Genomic DNA, 19,555 nt, shown 5'->3' with positions numbered 1-19,555 from the left:
CTTAACCTCCCATTGTTTCCCCACAAACAAGATTTTTCCAAATTCCACATACAAGGATAACACTTTAGCTCCAAATTACATCAGAGTGGTTGACTCAATTCCTAGTTTAAAAAAAAAAGAAAAAGATTAAAGATACAGTTGCCAAAGGCATCAGGTCTACATCTGCAACCTAACTTCAAAATACAAAGACAATGTATTTTCTACAGTTGACAAAAAGCAATTTGAACCCAAAATCTCAAACTGAAGATGGATTTAGAAGCATTAAGTAAAAAATGGTGGTCCACTTCTCTATCATAAATTAAACAGGTGAATGGACTCAGTCCCATGGATAAGATCATCTTTTCCTTCTCTTACGGATGTTTCCCCCTTTATCTACTACAACACTAGATCATACAACTTCTCTTCCGTTGCTCAACCGAACTGGCAAAAATTTGGGTTGTTTTATGAAAAGTATCACTTGCAAGGTTTTGGCCATCTACTGGTTTCCAGACTATGGTAAAATGGTTCCTGCAGTCCTCATTAACAGAGCTCCTCTACCCAATCAATCCCAGAATCAGATATGCCATTCTCCCCATAATCTGACAAATTAAAGAACAAAAGTGACACACACCCTGTGGGAAAAAAAACACTACCAAGTATCACATCTCTCTGCTTTTCACAGCCAGGGCTGGCTATGGTTCAGTACAGGCAGCTGTATTCAGATACAACCTCAAGTGGCTTTACCACTTGGCCACTTCCTGCCTATCCTTGATGTTTAAAATGTAGGGTGGTCCTCGATGGGCTAAGATCTTTTCAGATGTAAGAGAACAGGTGGAACATTCTAATAAATGGACTCCTCAAGTCTCCAGTCAACTAATCCACACAAATTCAGTGCTTCCTTAAAGCCTCAGCAATGCAGTTGATGTTAGGAAAGGAACACACAATTAAGGAAATTTAATTCAGGGAATTTAGTCTTTCCACTAACCTACCACACATTCCCAAACCTAAAAACAGTCACTTACCAGGTATTTACTGACCTCAAACCAGAGTACTTCACATAAGTAAAGATATAAAATACTATCTTTGCTTTTAGGGATCTTATAATCTGGCTAATATATGTATAATTTTTTAAAAGAGGAGAGCATTCTAAAGAATTTCAGGGTTAAAAATAACTCAGAGTCACTGAGTCCAAGTTCTACAAACAAATCCTATGTTCAATATATATCAGGCTTCAGTCTTCTTTTAAACTTAAAGGGCTAAGACTCATGAAGCTGTCCAGCTACAGTAACCAGTTGGACTCAAAAAATCTACTGACCATAATTGGCATTAGCTTTGTCTTCAGAAGCAAACAAGAGGTAGTACGTACTTTCCTTTTCCCAAGAGACCTTAAAATTTACAGAAGCCACGTTTTCACAAAATTATGACTTGAAACAGCTGAAAAAGATATCCTAAGGGAAAGAGAGTTCAAATGGAAATATTCCAATTTGGAAGAAAAAATAACTAGAGGCAGGAGGTCAGGTAAGGAGACAAGTGTGACTCAACCATACAATTCAGACTGGGAAGCAATCACAGTAAAACTGGCCAAGGTAAGTTCCTATCAGATTATTAAAGAACTTAAATGCCAAGTTGAGGCTTTTGTTTAGATAGCCAATAGGGAACTAATATAGTCTCTGAGACAATTTTAACAGGAGGAAATGTTTCAAAAATATGAGGATTATGTTATGAACTAAATGCTTGTGTCCCCCAAAATTCATCAACTGAAGCTGGTATTTGGACATGAAGTCTTTGGAAGATAATTAGGGTTAGATGGGGTCATGAGCATATGGCCCCAAGATGGAATTAGTGCCCTTATGAAAAGAGACACCAGAGGTTTTTCTCTCCCCTCACACACTCTCCCAACACACTGAGGAAAGGCTATGTGAGAACATAGCAAGAAGGCAGCCATCTGCAAGCCAAGCAAAGTCAACAACAAGAACCAAACCATACTGGTACCCTGATCTCAGACTGCCAGCCTCCAACACTGTTAGAAAATAAATCACTGATATTTAAGTCACCCAGTCTGGGGTACTTTGTGATGGTAGCCTAGCAGACTACGACAGAATGGAAAAGAGAACAGCTGGAAGCAAGGAGCCCAAATAAAGAGACTACTGCAATGTTCAGTAGTGAAGTGACACATTATAGAGGCGGCAGCAGGAATGCTGATGCCATCAATTACCTATGAAAGAAAGACAAGCTACATCACCTGGAAGTTAGTTATATCTAGGAACCCTCACTAACCATTCCCCAGTTCTTCAGCTTTGCTGTTTCACCTACCATCCACTCACATCACTGCAATTTAATATAGATCTTTCAAGAAAGCATTAGCAATTATTGCAATGGGAAATGTAGAGACAGAAGATGCCAGACCGTTCCTGACTCCAGTCAAGTGATTGTCAAATCATGCTATTAACCCTTCTTGTCCAAACCCAGTCACTGTCTTATCCTGGGAAACAATCAGCAAATAGCTCCTATGGAGCCAACAAAACCACAGGCCTCCCTCAAAACCATCTCAAAACCCCTACTGGCTTTGGATTCCACGGGAAGTTTGGATTTGCTGATTTTCTTCTTCAAAATAAAAAGTTCTAAACGATACAGTTCCATATACATACAAACAGGGAAAACCCCAGTATTTCCCAATAAAAGGTGAACCAGGTATTTTATATACTCAGACAAGCACACTAAATGGGAAGAGGCAGTATTAGGACTTGAGGAAGTACTCATTTTCCCTAATCACAAAGAACCCAGCAGATAGTCCCAAACTCTCATCATTTACGGGTAAAACTAAGTCAGCTCTTCCTGCGTCAAGCATAGGCATACAACAGGTAACAAGCGCCACTTGCATTTCCCAACTTAATCTTCCCACCATCTTGTCCTTACCCAGGAACATTCCAAGGCCACCAGATCCTGTACTTTTAAATCTTTAAAAGGTTAACGCTCACTGACACTAAAATTTTGTTCAGATTACTGCTCATCAAACAAAGCAAAAGCATACAATTCAAATTACTTAGCTGTCAACCCTACTTATGCTTAGAGTTAACATGATGACAACAGATCCTGAACAAGCATTTAAAACAACTAAGCTGAGAATAAAGGACTCAACAGTACTAATTTTGAGGCTCTATGTTTTGGACTATAATTAACAAAATTCTAACAAAGAATATGTGTGAGAATTTATTTTACCTTACTGCTTTAACTTCCCCCATCTAGCCAAACAGAGAAAGAACTTATCTGAAGAATTCTTAGATTTTGAGAGTTACCTGCTACAAAGAGTTCCTTAGGCTATCATCTCTCTCTATCACCTGATTAAGCCTTTTTTTTTAACTTATTGAAGTATTATTGATATACAATCTTATGTTGGTTTCAAATGTGCAACACAGTGGTCAACAGTTACCTACCTATATTATTAAATCCTCACCCCTTTTAGTGTCTCATTACTATCTGTCAACATAGAAAAATGTTACAAAATTATTGATTATGTTCTCCATGCTGTACTGCCATCCCCATGACCAACTTATGGTTGTGAATTATTGTGCCCCTTAATGCCTTGGTAACCACTAGTCAATTCTCAGTGTCTATGAGTCTACTGCTATTTTGCTTTGTTTTTATATTCCACGAATAAGTGAAATCATATGGTATTTGTCTTTCTCCACCTGGCTTATTTTACTGAGCATAATACCCTCTAGATCTATCCATGTTGTTATAAATGGTATGATTTGTTTTCTTTTTATGGCTGAATAATATTCCATTGTGTATATGCACTACCTCTTCTTTATCCTTTCATCTACTGATGGACACTTAGGTTGCTTCCATTTCTTGGCTATTGCAAATAGTGCAGTGATAAACATAGGTGGGCATATATCTTTTCACCTGATTCATTCTTCAGTAACTGAATGTCTGAAATCTGTGAGTTTTGCATGAACAATTACTATCTTCATAAATATTCATAAGCTTGGATTTCCTTCAAGATTTACTTTGGCACCTAACATAATAAGACAATATTCATACAGAACCACAAGCCTCCACATTTTAGGAAGAATTTCCTTAAAAATTACTTAACTTGACTACTATCACAACCCCTTAAAGCAGTTTAGTCTCCTCACTTTAGACCTAAACAGACTCAAATAAGTTAATATACTGCCCTATGATCACAAATCTAGTAAATGATAAAGTCAACACTGTGCCAGAACTCTGACTCCAAATCCCTCCTCTTTCCAGTATACCACAATTTATCTATCTTTTCACCACCTTAAACCGTTCTACAGAGACCAATAAAAAAACCAATGGTGCATTAGTAGGTGCTCTCTCAAATATCTATGAATGATTTTCAACAAAATGAAAGCCAGTCTACTTTTAAGTAAGTGAAAATACAAACTGGACAAATAAACACCCTTTAATACTATAAAAGTTACCAGAATACTATAAAAGTTAGCACTTTAATGTACTGAAAAGCCTGTTGCCAAATTAAAAATTTAACAACTTCCATTAAAATCTCTTCTGTATATTTAATAACACTTTTAAACTACCCTTAGAATAACAATTTTCCATTTGCTTTTACTTGCCTTTATAACTAAACAAACACTAAATCTTTGAAAAGGGGAAGTGAAAATAAAGAATTTTCCACACTACAAAGCAACCAATCACTCTTTCCTATGGCTTCAACTAAATAATAGCTGTGAATATTCCAATGTCTTAACATCTACCAAGTTTCATCCTCCCAAGGCACAAAGTCTGATGACAGCTAAACAGTAAAGGAAGACCACACACAAGAAGAATTACACTCTTCCTAAAGACATTTCATTTTGGTAGTTGTTTACATTAAATATCTTGCAATACTAAAAAAAAGTTTTTTTTATGGAGGCTTTTGATTATTCTTTCTTTTTACTAAAAATAAATCAATCTTGAAGCACTTTCTTTTGGAGAGTATCAACGTTACACCACTTAAGCCTCTAGTTACTACAACAAATTTTAAAGATTTCTAGAGATATTAAATTCCTTCTCAAGACGAACAGTGCCCTGGTGTAGATCGGTATCAGTGCAGGTGCAACTACAACTGATCAGTTTGCTACTTCTGAGGGGCCATAAGAAACCACAGGCAAATGTTTATCACTGTTGATTTCTCTATTTCCTCTGTAAAATAAAGTTACCAAGTTCCTACAAGAATTACAAACTAAAGCACATATCAATAAATATTTATGAAATGCTTTTATCATTATTGATTTTTTTAAACAGTAAGACTCCTCCCCTTCCTCCAATCATTCACTGGGCAAAGTCCTACTGCTATACAACTTGTTCAGCAAGCTTCCAGAGTCAAACTCAGAATCTGCTTATTGTGGCACTGTTGTTAAGCTTGACAAGAGAGGTTATATAAATATGAAGGCAAAAGGCACCCTAGCTGCATGGCCTGTGTTTGTTCCTATACCAGAGCATCTCAAAATCTACAAACTTTTAAGTGGATTTAACTACTGCATCATCTTTCTTAAGACAGTGACTCTGAGGACACTACAGAGAACAAGCTTACAAGGCGACCAGAAAACTGAGAATGGCCAACTGACCTGCCTCTCAAAACAGATACAAAAAAGACTAGTTCATTATACACTCACTTCACTGCTACTTTCATAGTTTATATTAAAAAGTAGGAGGACTGAGTCAATGACAGGCTCTTGAGGAAAATGTCATACATTCATTAGAATCACAATTTGTTTTTAATGAAAATACCTTAATGAGTATTTGCAGGAATAAACATCATTCTACTAATCTATAAAACTTTTAATTAATAAAAAAGGAAATTCTACAATTACCAAAGACCAGTTTTGCTTTCTTTCCCACATGAAACTGTATCTTAGGTCCTCCTTTTCTTCATGATGATGACTTGAAGATTCTCTGCACTGCTTGCTCTCAAACAGTTAAAATCGGTGAAAATTAAAATTGTTATGGTTGGGGTTGAGGCATCCTTTTAGAGATGATCATACAATGCTAGTTATATTATTTTGTTCATTTGTGTGTGTGTACATGTATGTGTGTATAAATATATCTTTTGCTAGTACCCTGAAAACGTCCATGCAAACTGACCAGGGAAATATCAGTACACTCCAAAATAAGAAAAAGCTTATCCCTCCTCCAAAAAGGAACTGACTCCCTAAATCAACATACTGGGAAAACCACTCAAAGCACAAGCTCAGCCTGAAAAGCCTATATTCCAAGAAGAATTTCTGTTATCTTGACAAGTGCACTGCAGTTTTTTTTTTTCAGTATCAGAAAAGCCTCCAATCTAGACTTTTAGTCCAAAAAAGAAATTTTTATTTTGAGTTGAAAAGAATACCTGGGAGACACACACACACACACACACACACACACACGCGGGCGCGCACACACATGAATCTATACCTTTTGGACATCCATAAACAGGGTAGGTTTTAGAATTCAGTTTTTCAGATTTCAGAAAACCATATGTTACAAATCACCCCCAGCACCTGGTAACCAAACAGCAACTAGGAAAATAGAGAGTGTAACGGCCTTCTTTCAGATAAGATCAGATTTTGTCATGAAAATAATTTATGCTGAATTTAAAGGAAAGATTTTGATTCTGACCTTTTTAGATTTCAAAATTGCAGATCAGGGACTATGGACCTTTGGCAGGCAGTCTTGACATATAATAAACTATTCTATTACCTAGAATAAGAACTAGCCGATGCTTAGGTAGGAGACATTCAGAATACTTAGTATAGTCTTGAAATGGCTCTAATGACTTGCCTAGATGTAAAGCATAATGAATTCAAACTTTCAGTTCCCACCAAGAGATCTGACATGAAACAACTTTCTTAACTTTCTTCCAAATTGGGACCAAAACTTCAAAATGTCAATGCCAAGCAGATAGGCAATGGGCTTTGAGCACATAAACAAGTTAGCTGGATACAGTAGGCTTTTCCAAATAACAAAGACCTAAGAGGACCTGCTAACTCAGAACTCATCTCTGGTCTATCAGTGCCCATACAAACTCACATTTTCAAAACTAACTTCGGCCAAATCATGCTTCTAGTATTTTTTCCTCTCTAGTGGCGTAGCAAACCTTTTATTTATCCCCAACAAACTCAGAACTACATAAGCCACAAGGACCAGGAAACCTGATGACTGTAATTCCCTCCCAGCAGGGATCCCTGCAGTGCCCTCCACGACTGACAACTCTTGCTGAGAAGAGCAGCACATTTGCTCATTGATTGGAGTGGCATGATCATATTAAGTTCAACCTGTGTCTCTACATTAACCACCAAAGAAATAGTAGAATAATCGTGAGTTGATTTTGCTCATTTTAAACCCTCACAACGGCTCAATGGGAAAACCACCAGAAAAAATAAAACAACAGCTTTCGTGGGAGGCGGTCTCCAGGGAAACTTACTTTGGGTCACTGGAATAATCTTTCAAATCTAGAGAACTCCCTCAGATCAAATTCAGGCACTTTCCTAACACCCTGAACAGATCTGACAAAATGACATCTTAGGCTATCTTTCTCCATTTTTAATAACCAAAACTATGGTTAAGTAATAGTAGTGGTTGTTTAAAAATAAAAAAGTAATTATTTTCTGTCCTGCACCCTACCTCAAGTTGTTTTATTATTTCGTTTTTGAAGGTTTCATCCCTGAGTCACTAAACCAATACAATAAAAATTCATAACCAATCATTAATGTTTTCATTTCTGAGTGATCTTTAAGTCCCCAATCAGCTTATAGTAGCTTGGATGACTCACCATGATCTTTAGGAGAGTACATTTTTAACCTGGAACATGTGAGAGCACATTTTAAACATGGGGGGAAAAAAAGCTCTCTCTATAAAAATACACATTTTCTTCCCAAGACACTGGTATGTTAAGAAACTACAGAGTGATCTGGCTGGAAACAGAAAACAGGTTCAAATGACAGTTACCTTACTAACAAATCTCTCTGTGCTTCAGTTTATAGAATAATGATTTCCTCCCAACCAAAACCATTTCTCCCCTAATGTAATGATCCTTTTTCATAGACTTCTGTGGGAGCAAGAAAAGATCCAGGAGTAGATAAAAACAGCTAAAGAATATGCTCTAGAGCTAAGCTTCTAACTGCATCCCACTCCACCCTGGCCCCTAACCCAAAAGACACAAAGCAAAACATGAGGAAGGTAATGTCATAAGCTGAACTTAACGGTTAATTAAAACATACTTATATTACAACACATGTATTTGTGCTAGGGAGCAGAAAGCACCTGAGTTTTTAAGATAAGATTTCTTCTGCTCACTTGCAATGTGTTGCTTCAGGCTACCAGGGGAGTTTATGTTCCTTCTCCTCTACTATTAAGAAAAAAGTGGAAAAGCTCTACCCTAGAGACTCTTTAACATTTTCTCCAACCTGTCTCCCAGCTATATCCTCTCAGGTCACGTAATTTTTATTTTATATATTTATTTAGGCTACATCTCATCCCAGAAAGAATTCAAAGAGCTGGCAACAAAATATGGGAAGAACGTTCTGTCCAAATGATGATGCCTAAACGGAGGGTTCCAAAGGTGTACGTACTTCTGTTCACCATTCCGCACTATACAACATCTATCCTACAAAATAACAATATTAAGAACTCCACTCCTCAATAAAATTATAAGATTATTAAGTACCTGATAACATTTCAAAACTGCTCTTCCGCCCGATTCCTTCTCAGACTTTTGACTGTATGTATAATTTTATGGCACTACGAAAGAAACTTTGATATATTTCCCTTATGGGGCATTTCGTCACTCCCACCACTACTACCATGAAACATCTCAATGAGATAATGACCATAAATTGCTTAGCATAGTGCCTAGCATATAGTAACAGCTCAATAAACAGTGGCTATAATACTGGTTAAAATTATTAATATCAATATTATCATTAGTATTACTTAAGAAGGTGCCACAATAATAATGGAAGCTTCTATTTTTGAAGCTGCTGTGTAGCAGGCAATATACAGGCAATATACAGAGATAATCACAAGGATTTTGAAGGTAGGCATTTTCATCCACTTTTCACAAAGGAGGAAATTACGCTCAGATCATTTAAATAACTTGCCTAGGGGCCAATCCAGCTAATAAGTTGCAAAACACTGATTCCAATCCAACTGTCTGACTCCTGAGCCTAATCCTTCTGACTACACTACACTGCCTCTTATTAAAACACAAGAATTCAAGGGCTCTCTCACTGATAAATGCCATTTAGAATCCCCTCCATCTCAATTAGCACAAGTCAAAGAATGACAGGAATTCTCTCCCATCACCTCACAATCCATTCATACACAAGCACAAATCTGCACCAAATGTCAGCATATGCTCCATTCTTATACTTCTGAATTTGTGTTTGTGCAAAAAATAATCAGCCAAAGTCTCTAATTTTACACATCTAACTCCACCACTAACATTAGTTGTTGTCTTAATCATTTATCTCCCTCTGAGTTCATTTCCCTAAGGGTATTCATTCATTTACTTAGCTTTAATTATAACTTGTAGGCACAAAAAACAAAATCTACATCTCCCATCCAAAGAAAATCGAAGTGTGAATAAAAACATGTATGTACAAAACAGTGTTCACTATCACATCTTTTATAATAACAAAGAGCAAATTAGCAAATGATATCCCTAAATCTCAAACAGTAAGAGAACTGATTTGATAAGATACACTATATTCATTCCACGCAGGATCATAGAAATTTAAACAAAGTTTATAAAGTATCTCTAAGAACAGGAGAAAATACACCATATGAAGTGAAATAAAAAAGCAGGGTATAAAATGAAATAATCATTAAGCTCTCAACTTTGCAAACATAGAACTAACAGGAAAAAAAACTAAAGGAAATAAAACAATTATTTTCTCTGGATGGTGAAATAACGGGTGGGTTTTTTCGCCTTGTTGCTTTTACTGTTCTCCAATTTTCTTTCCAATGATGACTATGTATTAATTTTATAGGTAGAAAAGAGCTTTGCTGTTTAATTTTTTTTAATCAACATCTTAAACTCATCTCCTAGCCCTCTTTGCTCATAAATCCCCAAATTACCCAGTAGAGTCCCAAGTCATGTGAAAAAATGCTCAAAACAATTCAGCATCTTTATTTCCTCCATCACTACCATTTCCAATTATGACAGAACTTCAACCTTAAATCATTTTTCTCAACTACAGAAATCCAGTTCCTTCAAATTCTGTCAATCCTTTTCTTCTGGTATTTTTCCTTCCTAATTGCTATATGAATATCAAACCCAAACCTTTACCAGTTCATCCCTAGATAAGCACAATGGGCTCCTGAACAAATAAATGCTTTACTTATTCTATTGCCTCACCACTAATAATTCATTCCACCACAGTTCTCTATATGTCAGGCACTGTTCTTGCAGCTTTACCTGTATTAACATTCATAACAGCCCTATGAGTATAGCTCCTACTATTAGTCCTATTTTACTGATTAAGAAACAGAAGGAGAAATTAAGGAATTTACCCAATATCACCCAGCTAATAAGTGGCAATGACTGGATTTGAACCCAGGCCGTGTAGCTCCAGATACTGGTATGTAAATATGAGTTCCTCCAGGAGTGCAATGAGTGGTGAAAAATAAAAAGATTATCATTGCCTTAACTATTTAGACCGTTGGCGCAAGCCAAATTCCCATTTCCAGGTCTCTTTCCACATTCAGGAGGCCAGTTCTCTTCCCTAATTCGTTTCCCATCTCCTTCAAAATTCAACTCTAAATTCAACATCTCTGAGTCTTCCTTAAACCAGTTCCCTTACTCCTCAGCACATCCATATTCTCATGGACTCAACATGAGCTACATTAATGTGCAGTTGTTCACATTTTTAATGTTACAGAAGTTTATCAACCTCACAATTTTATATTTTATCTTCTTAACCAGATAGATGCCTCCACTTTTTTTGATCTATGTCCCTCTCAGTTTCCCAGAAGCTACCAGAAGAGTAGGCTACACAAACTAGATACTAAATAAACATGCAATTAACTGTTAAGTTGCAGATAAATATGGCTCCAACTATTTAACAAATCAGAAAATCATTCATTAGTCTTCTGAACTCATACTGAAATGTTTCTCTTTCATTCCCTAAATGCAAAAGTACTAATTTGTAATTTCAATGTTCCCAACCAAAAATATATATTCAAGTGATACCCAAAAGCAGTCCTATTAAGTGAATTAAAAAAAAAAAAGGTATCCCACACAATGTCCAGAAATAGCCCTTCTTTTTTTTTTTTTTTTAGGAGACCCTTTCTAATAGTTTTACTTTACACTTATTGCAAGAGTTATCCAAATCTTTGACAACACTAATCAGGCAGTGACATTCCAGGCATGACTGCCAATTGTTCAAGAACAGAAAAGACTACCTGGCTTCAATAAGAAATTATTCTAAATGGCCCCATTAAATCTAAAATGAAAACAACTGTGTTTATACTGTAAAAGTTGAATATCTTCATCTACCTATTCAAAGAGATAGCAAAAGATATACCAAACTATAGCCTAAAAGATAGAAAGTCAAATTTGTTTTTAAGTTGTTAATGAAAACAGGTAAAAGTAGTAATTACAGGCATGCCTCATTATATACAGTAAGTCTCTAAAATATTGTGACATAGTGAAATTGTTTTTTCAGATCCATTTTAAGCCATGATTAAAGGAATACCCCAGGACATGTTTTGAAAAGCACGAAATACTCATAGTTGTAACCTTGTCTCTAATTTTTCTGTTTTTCCAAGTTTGTATTTTCATATACTGATTTTCTCTAAGACTCCCTTGCTACTTAGCTTTTCCCTTAAATGAGCCACTTTTAAAAACAGATCATATTTATGCTAAAATGTTATATTTTTCCTCTTATGCCTGCTGACTGCAGTAACTATCATTCAGCACTATAGCTTGCCAAAAGCAAATGAACAATGTGGTTCAGTTATCAAAGTAACAATACTACATTTGACCAGGTGTGTTTTTACTGCACATTATATTTACTATATATTTCAACACTGATAGGTATACAACATGAACCACACCCTACTCATAACCTTAAGTAAAAAGGCCAAACCTAGTTTCCCCTAATAGACTACCATTCCCACTTACATTATAGTTGAATCAAAAAACACACAAGTTAAACTTTGGTTTTCCCCTTCCATTTGTTTGTTTGTTTGTTTGGTATGTTTTGGTATTTTTCTTGGTATGTTCAAATAACATTATGGCAATTTGAAAACCCTACTTTATGCTTAGTAAGGTGAGTAGGTGTTTACTAATATTACCATAGACTTTTTTTTTAATTACTTGCGAAGTAGATGTAGTTATAAAATGGAAACACCAGGAATCCCTGTGGTGACGTAACTGTTTTTGTATCTTGTCAATAACCTAGTTTTGATATTGTACTACAGTTTGTAAGATATTATCATTGTGGGCAACTTGGTAAAGCGTAGGTGGGAATCTCCATATTGTTTCTTACAACTGCACATGGATCTACAGTTATGAAGAAATGAAAAATTTAATTTAAAAAATTACTGAAGAGCAATTTAGTGAGAATTCATTTTTCTGGCCCTTACCAGTGCTTTCAAAAAGCCTCTATGTGTTTATGAAAAATTTCTCTTCCCGAAAACTGATCAGTAACTTAAGAATGAAAAACTGTATTCTTTTAAAAACGAGCTAGAAAATAGTTCTTAAAATTATTTCCAAAAATCTTGGGCAAGAAGAAATCTATAAAAATCTGTTACAAGATAAACAGATAGGCACAGATAGACAGACACAGTATATATGGACAGCTTACAAAACCATTATCCCACTCCCTTCCAACATCTCTTAATACTTGGATTCAAAACCTAACAAAGGAAAAGTTTCAGATAATCATGTAAACATTTAAGCTACTAAAAATTAAACCCAGTATCACAATTTAGTTATACATACTCAAACCCTGAAGTTGGAGGTGGATTTAAAGACCTGAATTTATTCCATTTTGTCAAACCTTTGAACCTTTCTCCTTATACACTGCCCTAACACAGAGCCTCACCTTTAATCTACAGGGAGAAACACCTCTCTCAAGGTCACTGTAAGAACACCTTGCATTATCTATAATACCAAGTGGACAAATTAAGTCTTCTCATAATGCAAACACATTTGAAAAAATGGCATAACTCCTCAAGAAAAATAAACATATATGGTATACTTGCAGCTAAAAAAATTCTAGAAGTGTTATTATTACCTCTCAAGAAAACCCTGCTGTGAAATTAAGTTATCCTCAAAAAGGACAAATAAGAAAAGGGATTATATTGGACAATTATAGTGTTCATCAGGCAAAAGGCTTTGGGTTTTACAAATATTACTCCAAAAAGACAACAAAACTAATCTTTAAGTAAGCTTTGCAGAGAAAGAAAGTTACATCTTTACCTCCTTATACGCTGCAAATAAATAAGCATTAGGATGTATTACATACCCTTTGGAATCAGGACACATTATTTAAATGTCAATAAAGTATGCAAATAAAATAATACTGCTATACCAATTTATTTTAGACATTTCCTTTAAGAAATGCCCATAGGGAAATGGAATCTACCAATATCCTTTGACATAAAATCATCATTTTTGCCATTTTCCCTTCCCTAAAATATAAATCCACTCACTAATTACTAAAGATCACAGCTTTTTTATTGTAATTCTTTTCTGGAATTTAAAACAAACCAGATAGATAAAGATTAATATATCCACTGAATACAAGAGTTTAAATTCAAACTTTTAACACATAAATAACAAGTCTAACAGTTATAAAACTAAAATTTCCTATGCCAAAGAAGCTAACACCATTACCATGTCTACCATGTAGAAAATATTTTTCCTTGTATAAAGCAAGCTACAGAAATTAGGGCCCACAACTACTCCAATGCTATGCTTGGACTACACACCAACTTCACACATACTTTTTAATTTCGCAGACTACATAAATCATACCTTAAATTTTTTTAAGTGAAAAAATATAATCACCCTTATTCTAAAAACAGAAGTATTTCTAAAAGCAAGTTTCTGAAGTTCACAACCTTGATGGCAATGGAAGTCAGCGAAATGTATTTTCCACAGTTCAAGCTGGAATTAACAAACTAAAACAGCAGGATCACTACTAATTTAATGAAACATACTAAGGATCTACTATGTATTGGGCAAAGTAAACTTAGAAGTTCCTGAGGATGAATCACAAGTAGCAAAAATTGAGTTGTACTCAAAATAGTATAAATAAAGGGAAAACTGCCTTCTTTATCAACTCAGAATTTTCTTCCCTTTCTCCAAAAAAGTGTCAATTTTCAAATGATTACAAGTAAATAGAAGGAAGTGGGAGAGGAGTTGGGGTTTGACTCACATTTTATGACATCCTTTTGATTAAGAAAAATATTAGCCATTAGCATATTTAAAACCCAAAATGCTTTTATGGTACTTACTTGAGATGTTAAATGACATGCTTTATTTTCCCCACAAGTTGTAATTTCATCATTAAAAGTTATTTTTAGAAATTAAGTTAGTATGATGGTTTTTAAATGGGAGTATTTTTAAATGTAAAGTGGTATAAAGTGTTAAATTAGTTATAAAACTAATTTTCTTTTCCAATGTTTTGCTCTCACAGTACCTTAAGAAATCATCTACCATTTTAACCAGGGGAAATAAAAAACATTGGTCAACGAGGAATTACTGAGTTTCATCCCAGATTTGACACCTGGTTTTCTTAAGATGGTGCTGCCATGGCTTTAACTATTATTTTCTTCATCTCTGAGCACTAAGGAATCAATTTAAGTCAAACAAAAATGTATAGCCTTCATACACTAGAACGGACCTTGGTTCTGAAATGTTTATTTTTTTAAAGTCATGAGCCTAAGTAAGTCAGAAAAGCAAAAAATGCAAACTTATGAAACACAGGATAAACTTTAAAAATGGAGCACAGTAGTTATAAATATACAGAAAGTAAATTTAAAGATGACAGCACTGGTATAGGAATAGGAATCTAATTTATCCTAACCTAAACATTATCCTAATGTAATCTGAATGTAGGACAGAATTCAGTCAATTAGTAATTGTCATTTAGAAAGAAATTAACTTTCCATTCATTTATTTGTAAGATTTATTCCATTAACATTTTAAATAATTACCCACAAAATTGTTAATTTGCTGCAGACTTCCAGGGGAATGGCCATCTTTTAAAATAAGTAAATCTTAGTATTACCTCAATTCTATTTTTCATAAGCATATATTAAATAACATTATTTTACCAATTCTTTAGAACCCAAAGGTTTAACAATGCTAATGGGCTGAAATTTTAGCAAAATTTTAGAATACACATATTTAAATAAACATTCAAAAAAAAAGACCAAATATGTATCACAGAACATTTGCTTCTGTACTCTTCTAAACACAGGAGCATAACATGCCTTGTTTTCAAACAATAAAATTTTCAATTTACAGTTTTACAGAAGAGGACAATTTTAAATCCACATATAGGCTTGTTCCTTTTTGCTTATAATTTTAATTGGACACTAAAGAATGAAGTACTGATATTCTTTGAAGAAAGATACTAGACTACTTTGTTTTTTTGCTAAAATATATCACAACACCAAAATACAAATTTCTGATTTTAGACATCTTACCTGATCCACTGAATTGACTGCTTCCCAGTGTCGTTGGTCTGGTTTTCCCACTATTAACAGGTGGGGAAAACATCTACAAAAGTAACCCAAATGGATGTATTAGTCGTGAAATTTTTCTAGACTCCTTACAAACAGAAGTCCAACAAGAGTCATCAACTAGTTACTGTATTTCAGAGGGAAGTTAAAATAAACTGGGAGATATATACACTGAGTAGTGACTATTTCATAATCCTACTTGGAATTACAGTCTCTTCTGTTATATTCTGTCCTGAAAACTCAGTGACTTTCATGATATATTCTAAGACTATTAACTTTAAATGGTAAATTTTTGTCCATGATCCTCACTTTGTAACTGGCTGAAATATATTTATACTACAATTTAATATATACAGTCAGAATCATGGCCAAACTACTACATGTGGTAATGATCCATTATAACCCAGTTACATAAAGTAGGTGTTGTATTGGTCCTACCTCCTAAGAGCATTTAATAAAGGAATTCAACCCAGTAGAAGGGCAGGCAGTGGGCATAGCTTTCAACTGGTATTTTTGAACCACTTCATTAGTTTCCACGTTAAAAATCTTAAAATATATATATATATATATATATATATATATATACACACACACACACACATATACATATATATACACAACATATGCACTTGACATACACATAATATGTATCTTAAGAGTTCAGCCCAAAAGACTGGAGATTCTAGCCCTTGATTGGCTTTTAACTGACATCCTTCAGGTACCATAAAATATATTGCATCCTGGGGAGGCAAACGCTTAGGACTGTTAAAGAAAAATGATTTTTTTTTTTTCATATTAACTTCAAAATCCCTAATAATCATCAGGGTCAGAGGGTGACTCAACAAAAGCTCAAGATTACATTGTTCTTCTTTTAACTGGTTAAATCAAATGATCCCTCTGGCACCAAAGTTTTAAATCTGCAAGTCTAGACATTACATCAAAGTTCAGGTGTCCAACTTGGGGGAGCTGGACTCCAGCCCTGAGAACTACTGCTCAAAGCAGATGGAGTTCATGCTGCCTAGTCTCCACGTCGCTTCCCCCACCCCCTCCTTTCTTTCTTTTTCTTTCTTTTTTTGTAAACCTCAGCAGAACCCCAAGATGCCGCGGAAAGCTCTCATACCGCACTGAAGTCCAGCAGGTCGCTCAGCTCCTTGTCGGTCCCTATAGCGGCCATGCGCTGCTGCTGGGGATTCATCTTCGGCCACTTCTAGTAGGTCCTAAGGCAGAGCAAACAGGCTCAGCAACAGACTATCGAGGCCCGGAGTGTGTGAGGCGGTAGAGAGAGGCGTAGGGCAAGAGGAACAGCGCTGGGCTGACTTCCAATACCCCACTCGCTTCCAGCGCCGCGCGGCCAGAGGCAGGAGAGCTTGGCGCCCGCGCCGGGTCCGTGAATCCACGCGCTCCTCGGCGCGGCCCAGGAGCTACCAGGAGGCTCCCGCAACTCGCCGTCTCTCTCCCAAGTTTCGGAACCCGACCCTGCCCCCTCTCCGGCGCCCCCAACCCCGCGCCGCCGCCGGGTGCTCGGCGCAAGGAGCCCGGCCGGGGCGGGGGTCTCCAGGGGCGGGGTGAGGGGCGATTGGGCGTCCGGCGAACGGAGGGGCGACCAGCGGAGATGCGAAGTGACTCACTGGCTCCGCAACAATAGAACTGACAAGTTGCAGAGAACGCGCCGGCCGCAGGCCCGCGTCTGCGGCCACCGCCGCCCGACGTCCCCGGCGGGGTCGGGAGAGGGGGGGTCAGGAAGCACCCCCCGCGCGTCGGAGAAGCGTTTAGAAAAAGAAAACAGAAACACCGACAACTAGTCCCGCTCTCGTCCGACATCCTCCTCCCGGGCTCGGCCTCCTCCCACTTTCGCTGCCCTGCCTGCGGCCGGCCAGCCCCGGACCTGCGGAACAATGAGCCTTGCTCGGCGGCCAGAGAAGCCCACTCACGCGCGCCTCGGAGCCCGAGCTGAGCTCCAAGCCGGGCGCACAGGCCGAGCGCGCCGCCCGCGGGCCTGGCCGCTCGCGACTCTCGCCTCCGCCCCCACTCCGCTCCCCAAGTTCGAGGGAACCCCGGGTTCGTCTCTACAAAGCGGCGTGGGCCGGGGGCGCCTCCGCTCCAGCAGATACGCCGCAGCGCTCCTCAGCCCCTCGACCCTCAACGGCACTCCCCTCCCGCTCGCCTGTCCGCAATTACCTGCCGCCGCGTCTCCGCATCCAATCACCCCGATTAAAGTTCACTTTGGCCGGGAGAGCGGGCTCAGGCTTCCCCTTGCACCGGCCGGCGGCTCGGCTCACTTTACCCCGCGCGAGCTCTGGGATCCGGGCGGAGGTGGCAGCTCGCGGGCCGGGCGGCCCCTTCCTCCGGGGGCAGGCTGGCGGTCCCCCAGAATAGAACTTGTGGGTCTCCTCAGGCGGACATTTTTTTCGCTGAGGCGGCCTCAGCACCCCGCTCGGATCGGCTTCGGATCCCTCCGCGCCGGGAAGAGCCCCGGGTTAACCCCTTCGTCCCCGGCCCGCTCCCGCCTCCTGCGCCGAGGAAGTGGGGCCTGCGGAGGGGCGGGGTGGAGCCGGAGGGAACGGGGCGGGGCCTCCGCGCGGCCGGTGGACAAAGCCCTTGGCGGGGTGAGGCGGGCCATAGTCGGGGCCGACGGGGAGGGGCAGGGGACGCGCGCAGGCTCCCCGCGAAGCTGGGCCGCGCCGCCCGCGAGGTCGCCTAGTCCGTGCCCCCGGGAGCGGGGCGGCGGGCAGCCTGGCGACGCCTCCGGCTTGTCGCGCTCCTACCTCGGGCCGCGAAGCGCAGCGGCGGAGACGCAGCTGCGGCTGCATCTGGAACCGCTGCCCAGGCCACCGAGCCAGAAGCCGTGAAGCCCTGAAGGCTGCCGTCCCGGAGCAAGGCGCGCTCGGCTGGGCCCGGAGGTTCCAGCCCTGGGAGGCCGCGCAGCGCTCGGCGAGGAAGGGTAAGAGCGTTGGGAAGGAAGACCCGGCCACCTCGGTGGGCTCCTGGAGTAGGTGCGGTTGGTCGAATTCGTTGCTGAGAGGAATGCAGAAGGGTCAAAAGCTTCCAACCACGCAGAGCTGCGTGGGCTTCAAGTTCCAAACACTCCAACTCTAGCGTCCCCTCCCTAACGTCTGGAGTCATCTCTTCCCACCCAAATCCCTTGTGGGGCACCACAGCGGGACGAGTTCTTGGAAATGGAGCTAGCCAGTGTCTTTGTTTTGTAGAGATGGCCCAGGGAGGTTCTGTCACACAGCCACTGCTTTAGCACAAGTTCTCAACTTGGGCTGAATAAGCCCCTAACGGAGTACGAAGACAACTAAACCTTAGTTCCTTCAGTTCGGTGGTAGAAGTAAGGGTTTCTTGAATGGCAGCTAGTGTTGACGTTTGCGGGTCAGTAAGTGCAGTAAAGACCAGCAAGGGGCAGACAGAAGAAATACTGAAGAAAGAAGACCCAACCAAAGTAACAAATTGAAGGAAGCAGCCAATGCATTGAGGACAAAAACATGGCATGAAGGAGCCATCGGAGCCCAGACTTCCATGGAAACAAGAAGGTAGATTCAGCCCGCAAATATGCAGTTGTACTTTTAGTACAACCAGAACTGTCCAGAGGGAGAATACACTTGTTGCTTGGGGGTAGGGCTTTCTGTGACATTGTCAATGGCCACACCCTGGACCTTGTGCCAGATGCTGTGGTAGCCTCCCCAGTATCCACTCTCCTTATCTAGTTAAACATCCCCCTTTTCTTGTGTCACATCCCTGCCCTGGCTGCTTACTGGAGCATGTGGTTCCAATATAAGCAAATTAGAATAATTCCAACCTAAATTAAATCAGCATAGTCCCATTCTCTGCTATGGTTATTGGATGACAATGGGCTGGACATAATTTG

The 19,555-nt window shown here is 39.0% G+C and overlaps 1 protein-coding gene across 7 annotated transcripts in view; it reads right to left on the bottom strand.

Moving 5' to 3' along the window:
* TCF12 (transcription factor 12) overlaps nucleotides 1-18,109 on the bottom strand; it is a 415,896-nt gene extending 397,787 nt beyond the window's left edge. For 2 of the 7 annotated variants that reach the window (XM_057488840.1, XM_036929724.2), the window contains exons 1-2: nucleotides 16,808-16,856; nucleotides 15,652-15,724 (exon numbers count right to left, since the gene is read on the bottom strand). Coding sequence is in view for 2 of the 7 variants with exons in the window: in XM_036929722.2 (XP_036785617.1) it covers nucleotides 15,652-15,724; nucleotides 16,808-16,882 (148 nt within the window). In the remaining 5 variants the exon portion in view is untranslated. Of the gene's footprint in view, nucleotides 1-15,651; nucleotides 15,725-16,807; nucleotides 16,905-17,865 lie in introns of those variants that run through there. The other 5 variants (XM_036929722.2, XM_036929723.2, XM_036929725.2 and 2 more) reach the window with 5 other exon arrangements.
* Between the last annotated feature and the right edge of the window lie 1,446 nt (nucleotides 18,110-19,555).

Source organism: Manis pentadactyla, chromosome 11, assembly GCF_030020395.1.
Source record: "Manis pentadactyla isolate mManPen7 chromosome 11, mManPen7.hap1, whole genome shotgun sequence".
Lineage (NCBI taxonomy): Eukaryota > Metazoa > Chordata > Mammalia > Pholidota > Manidae > Manis > Manis pentadactyla.
Note: the sequence above shows the minus strand (reverse complement) of the source record. Positions and strands in the feature narration are given on the sequence as shown.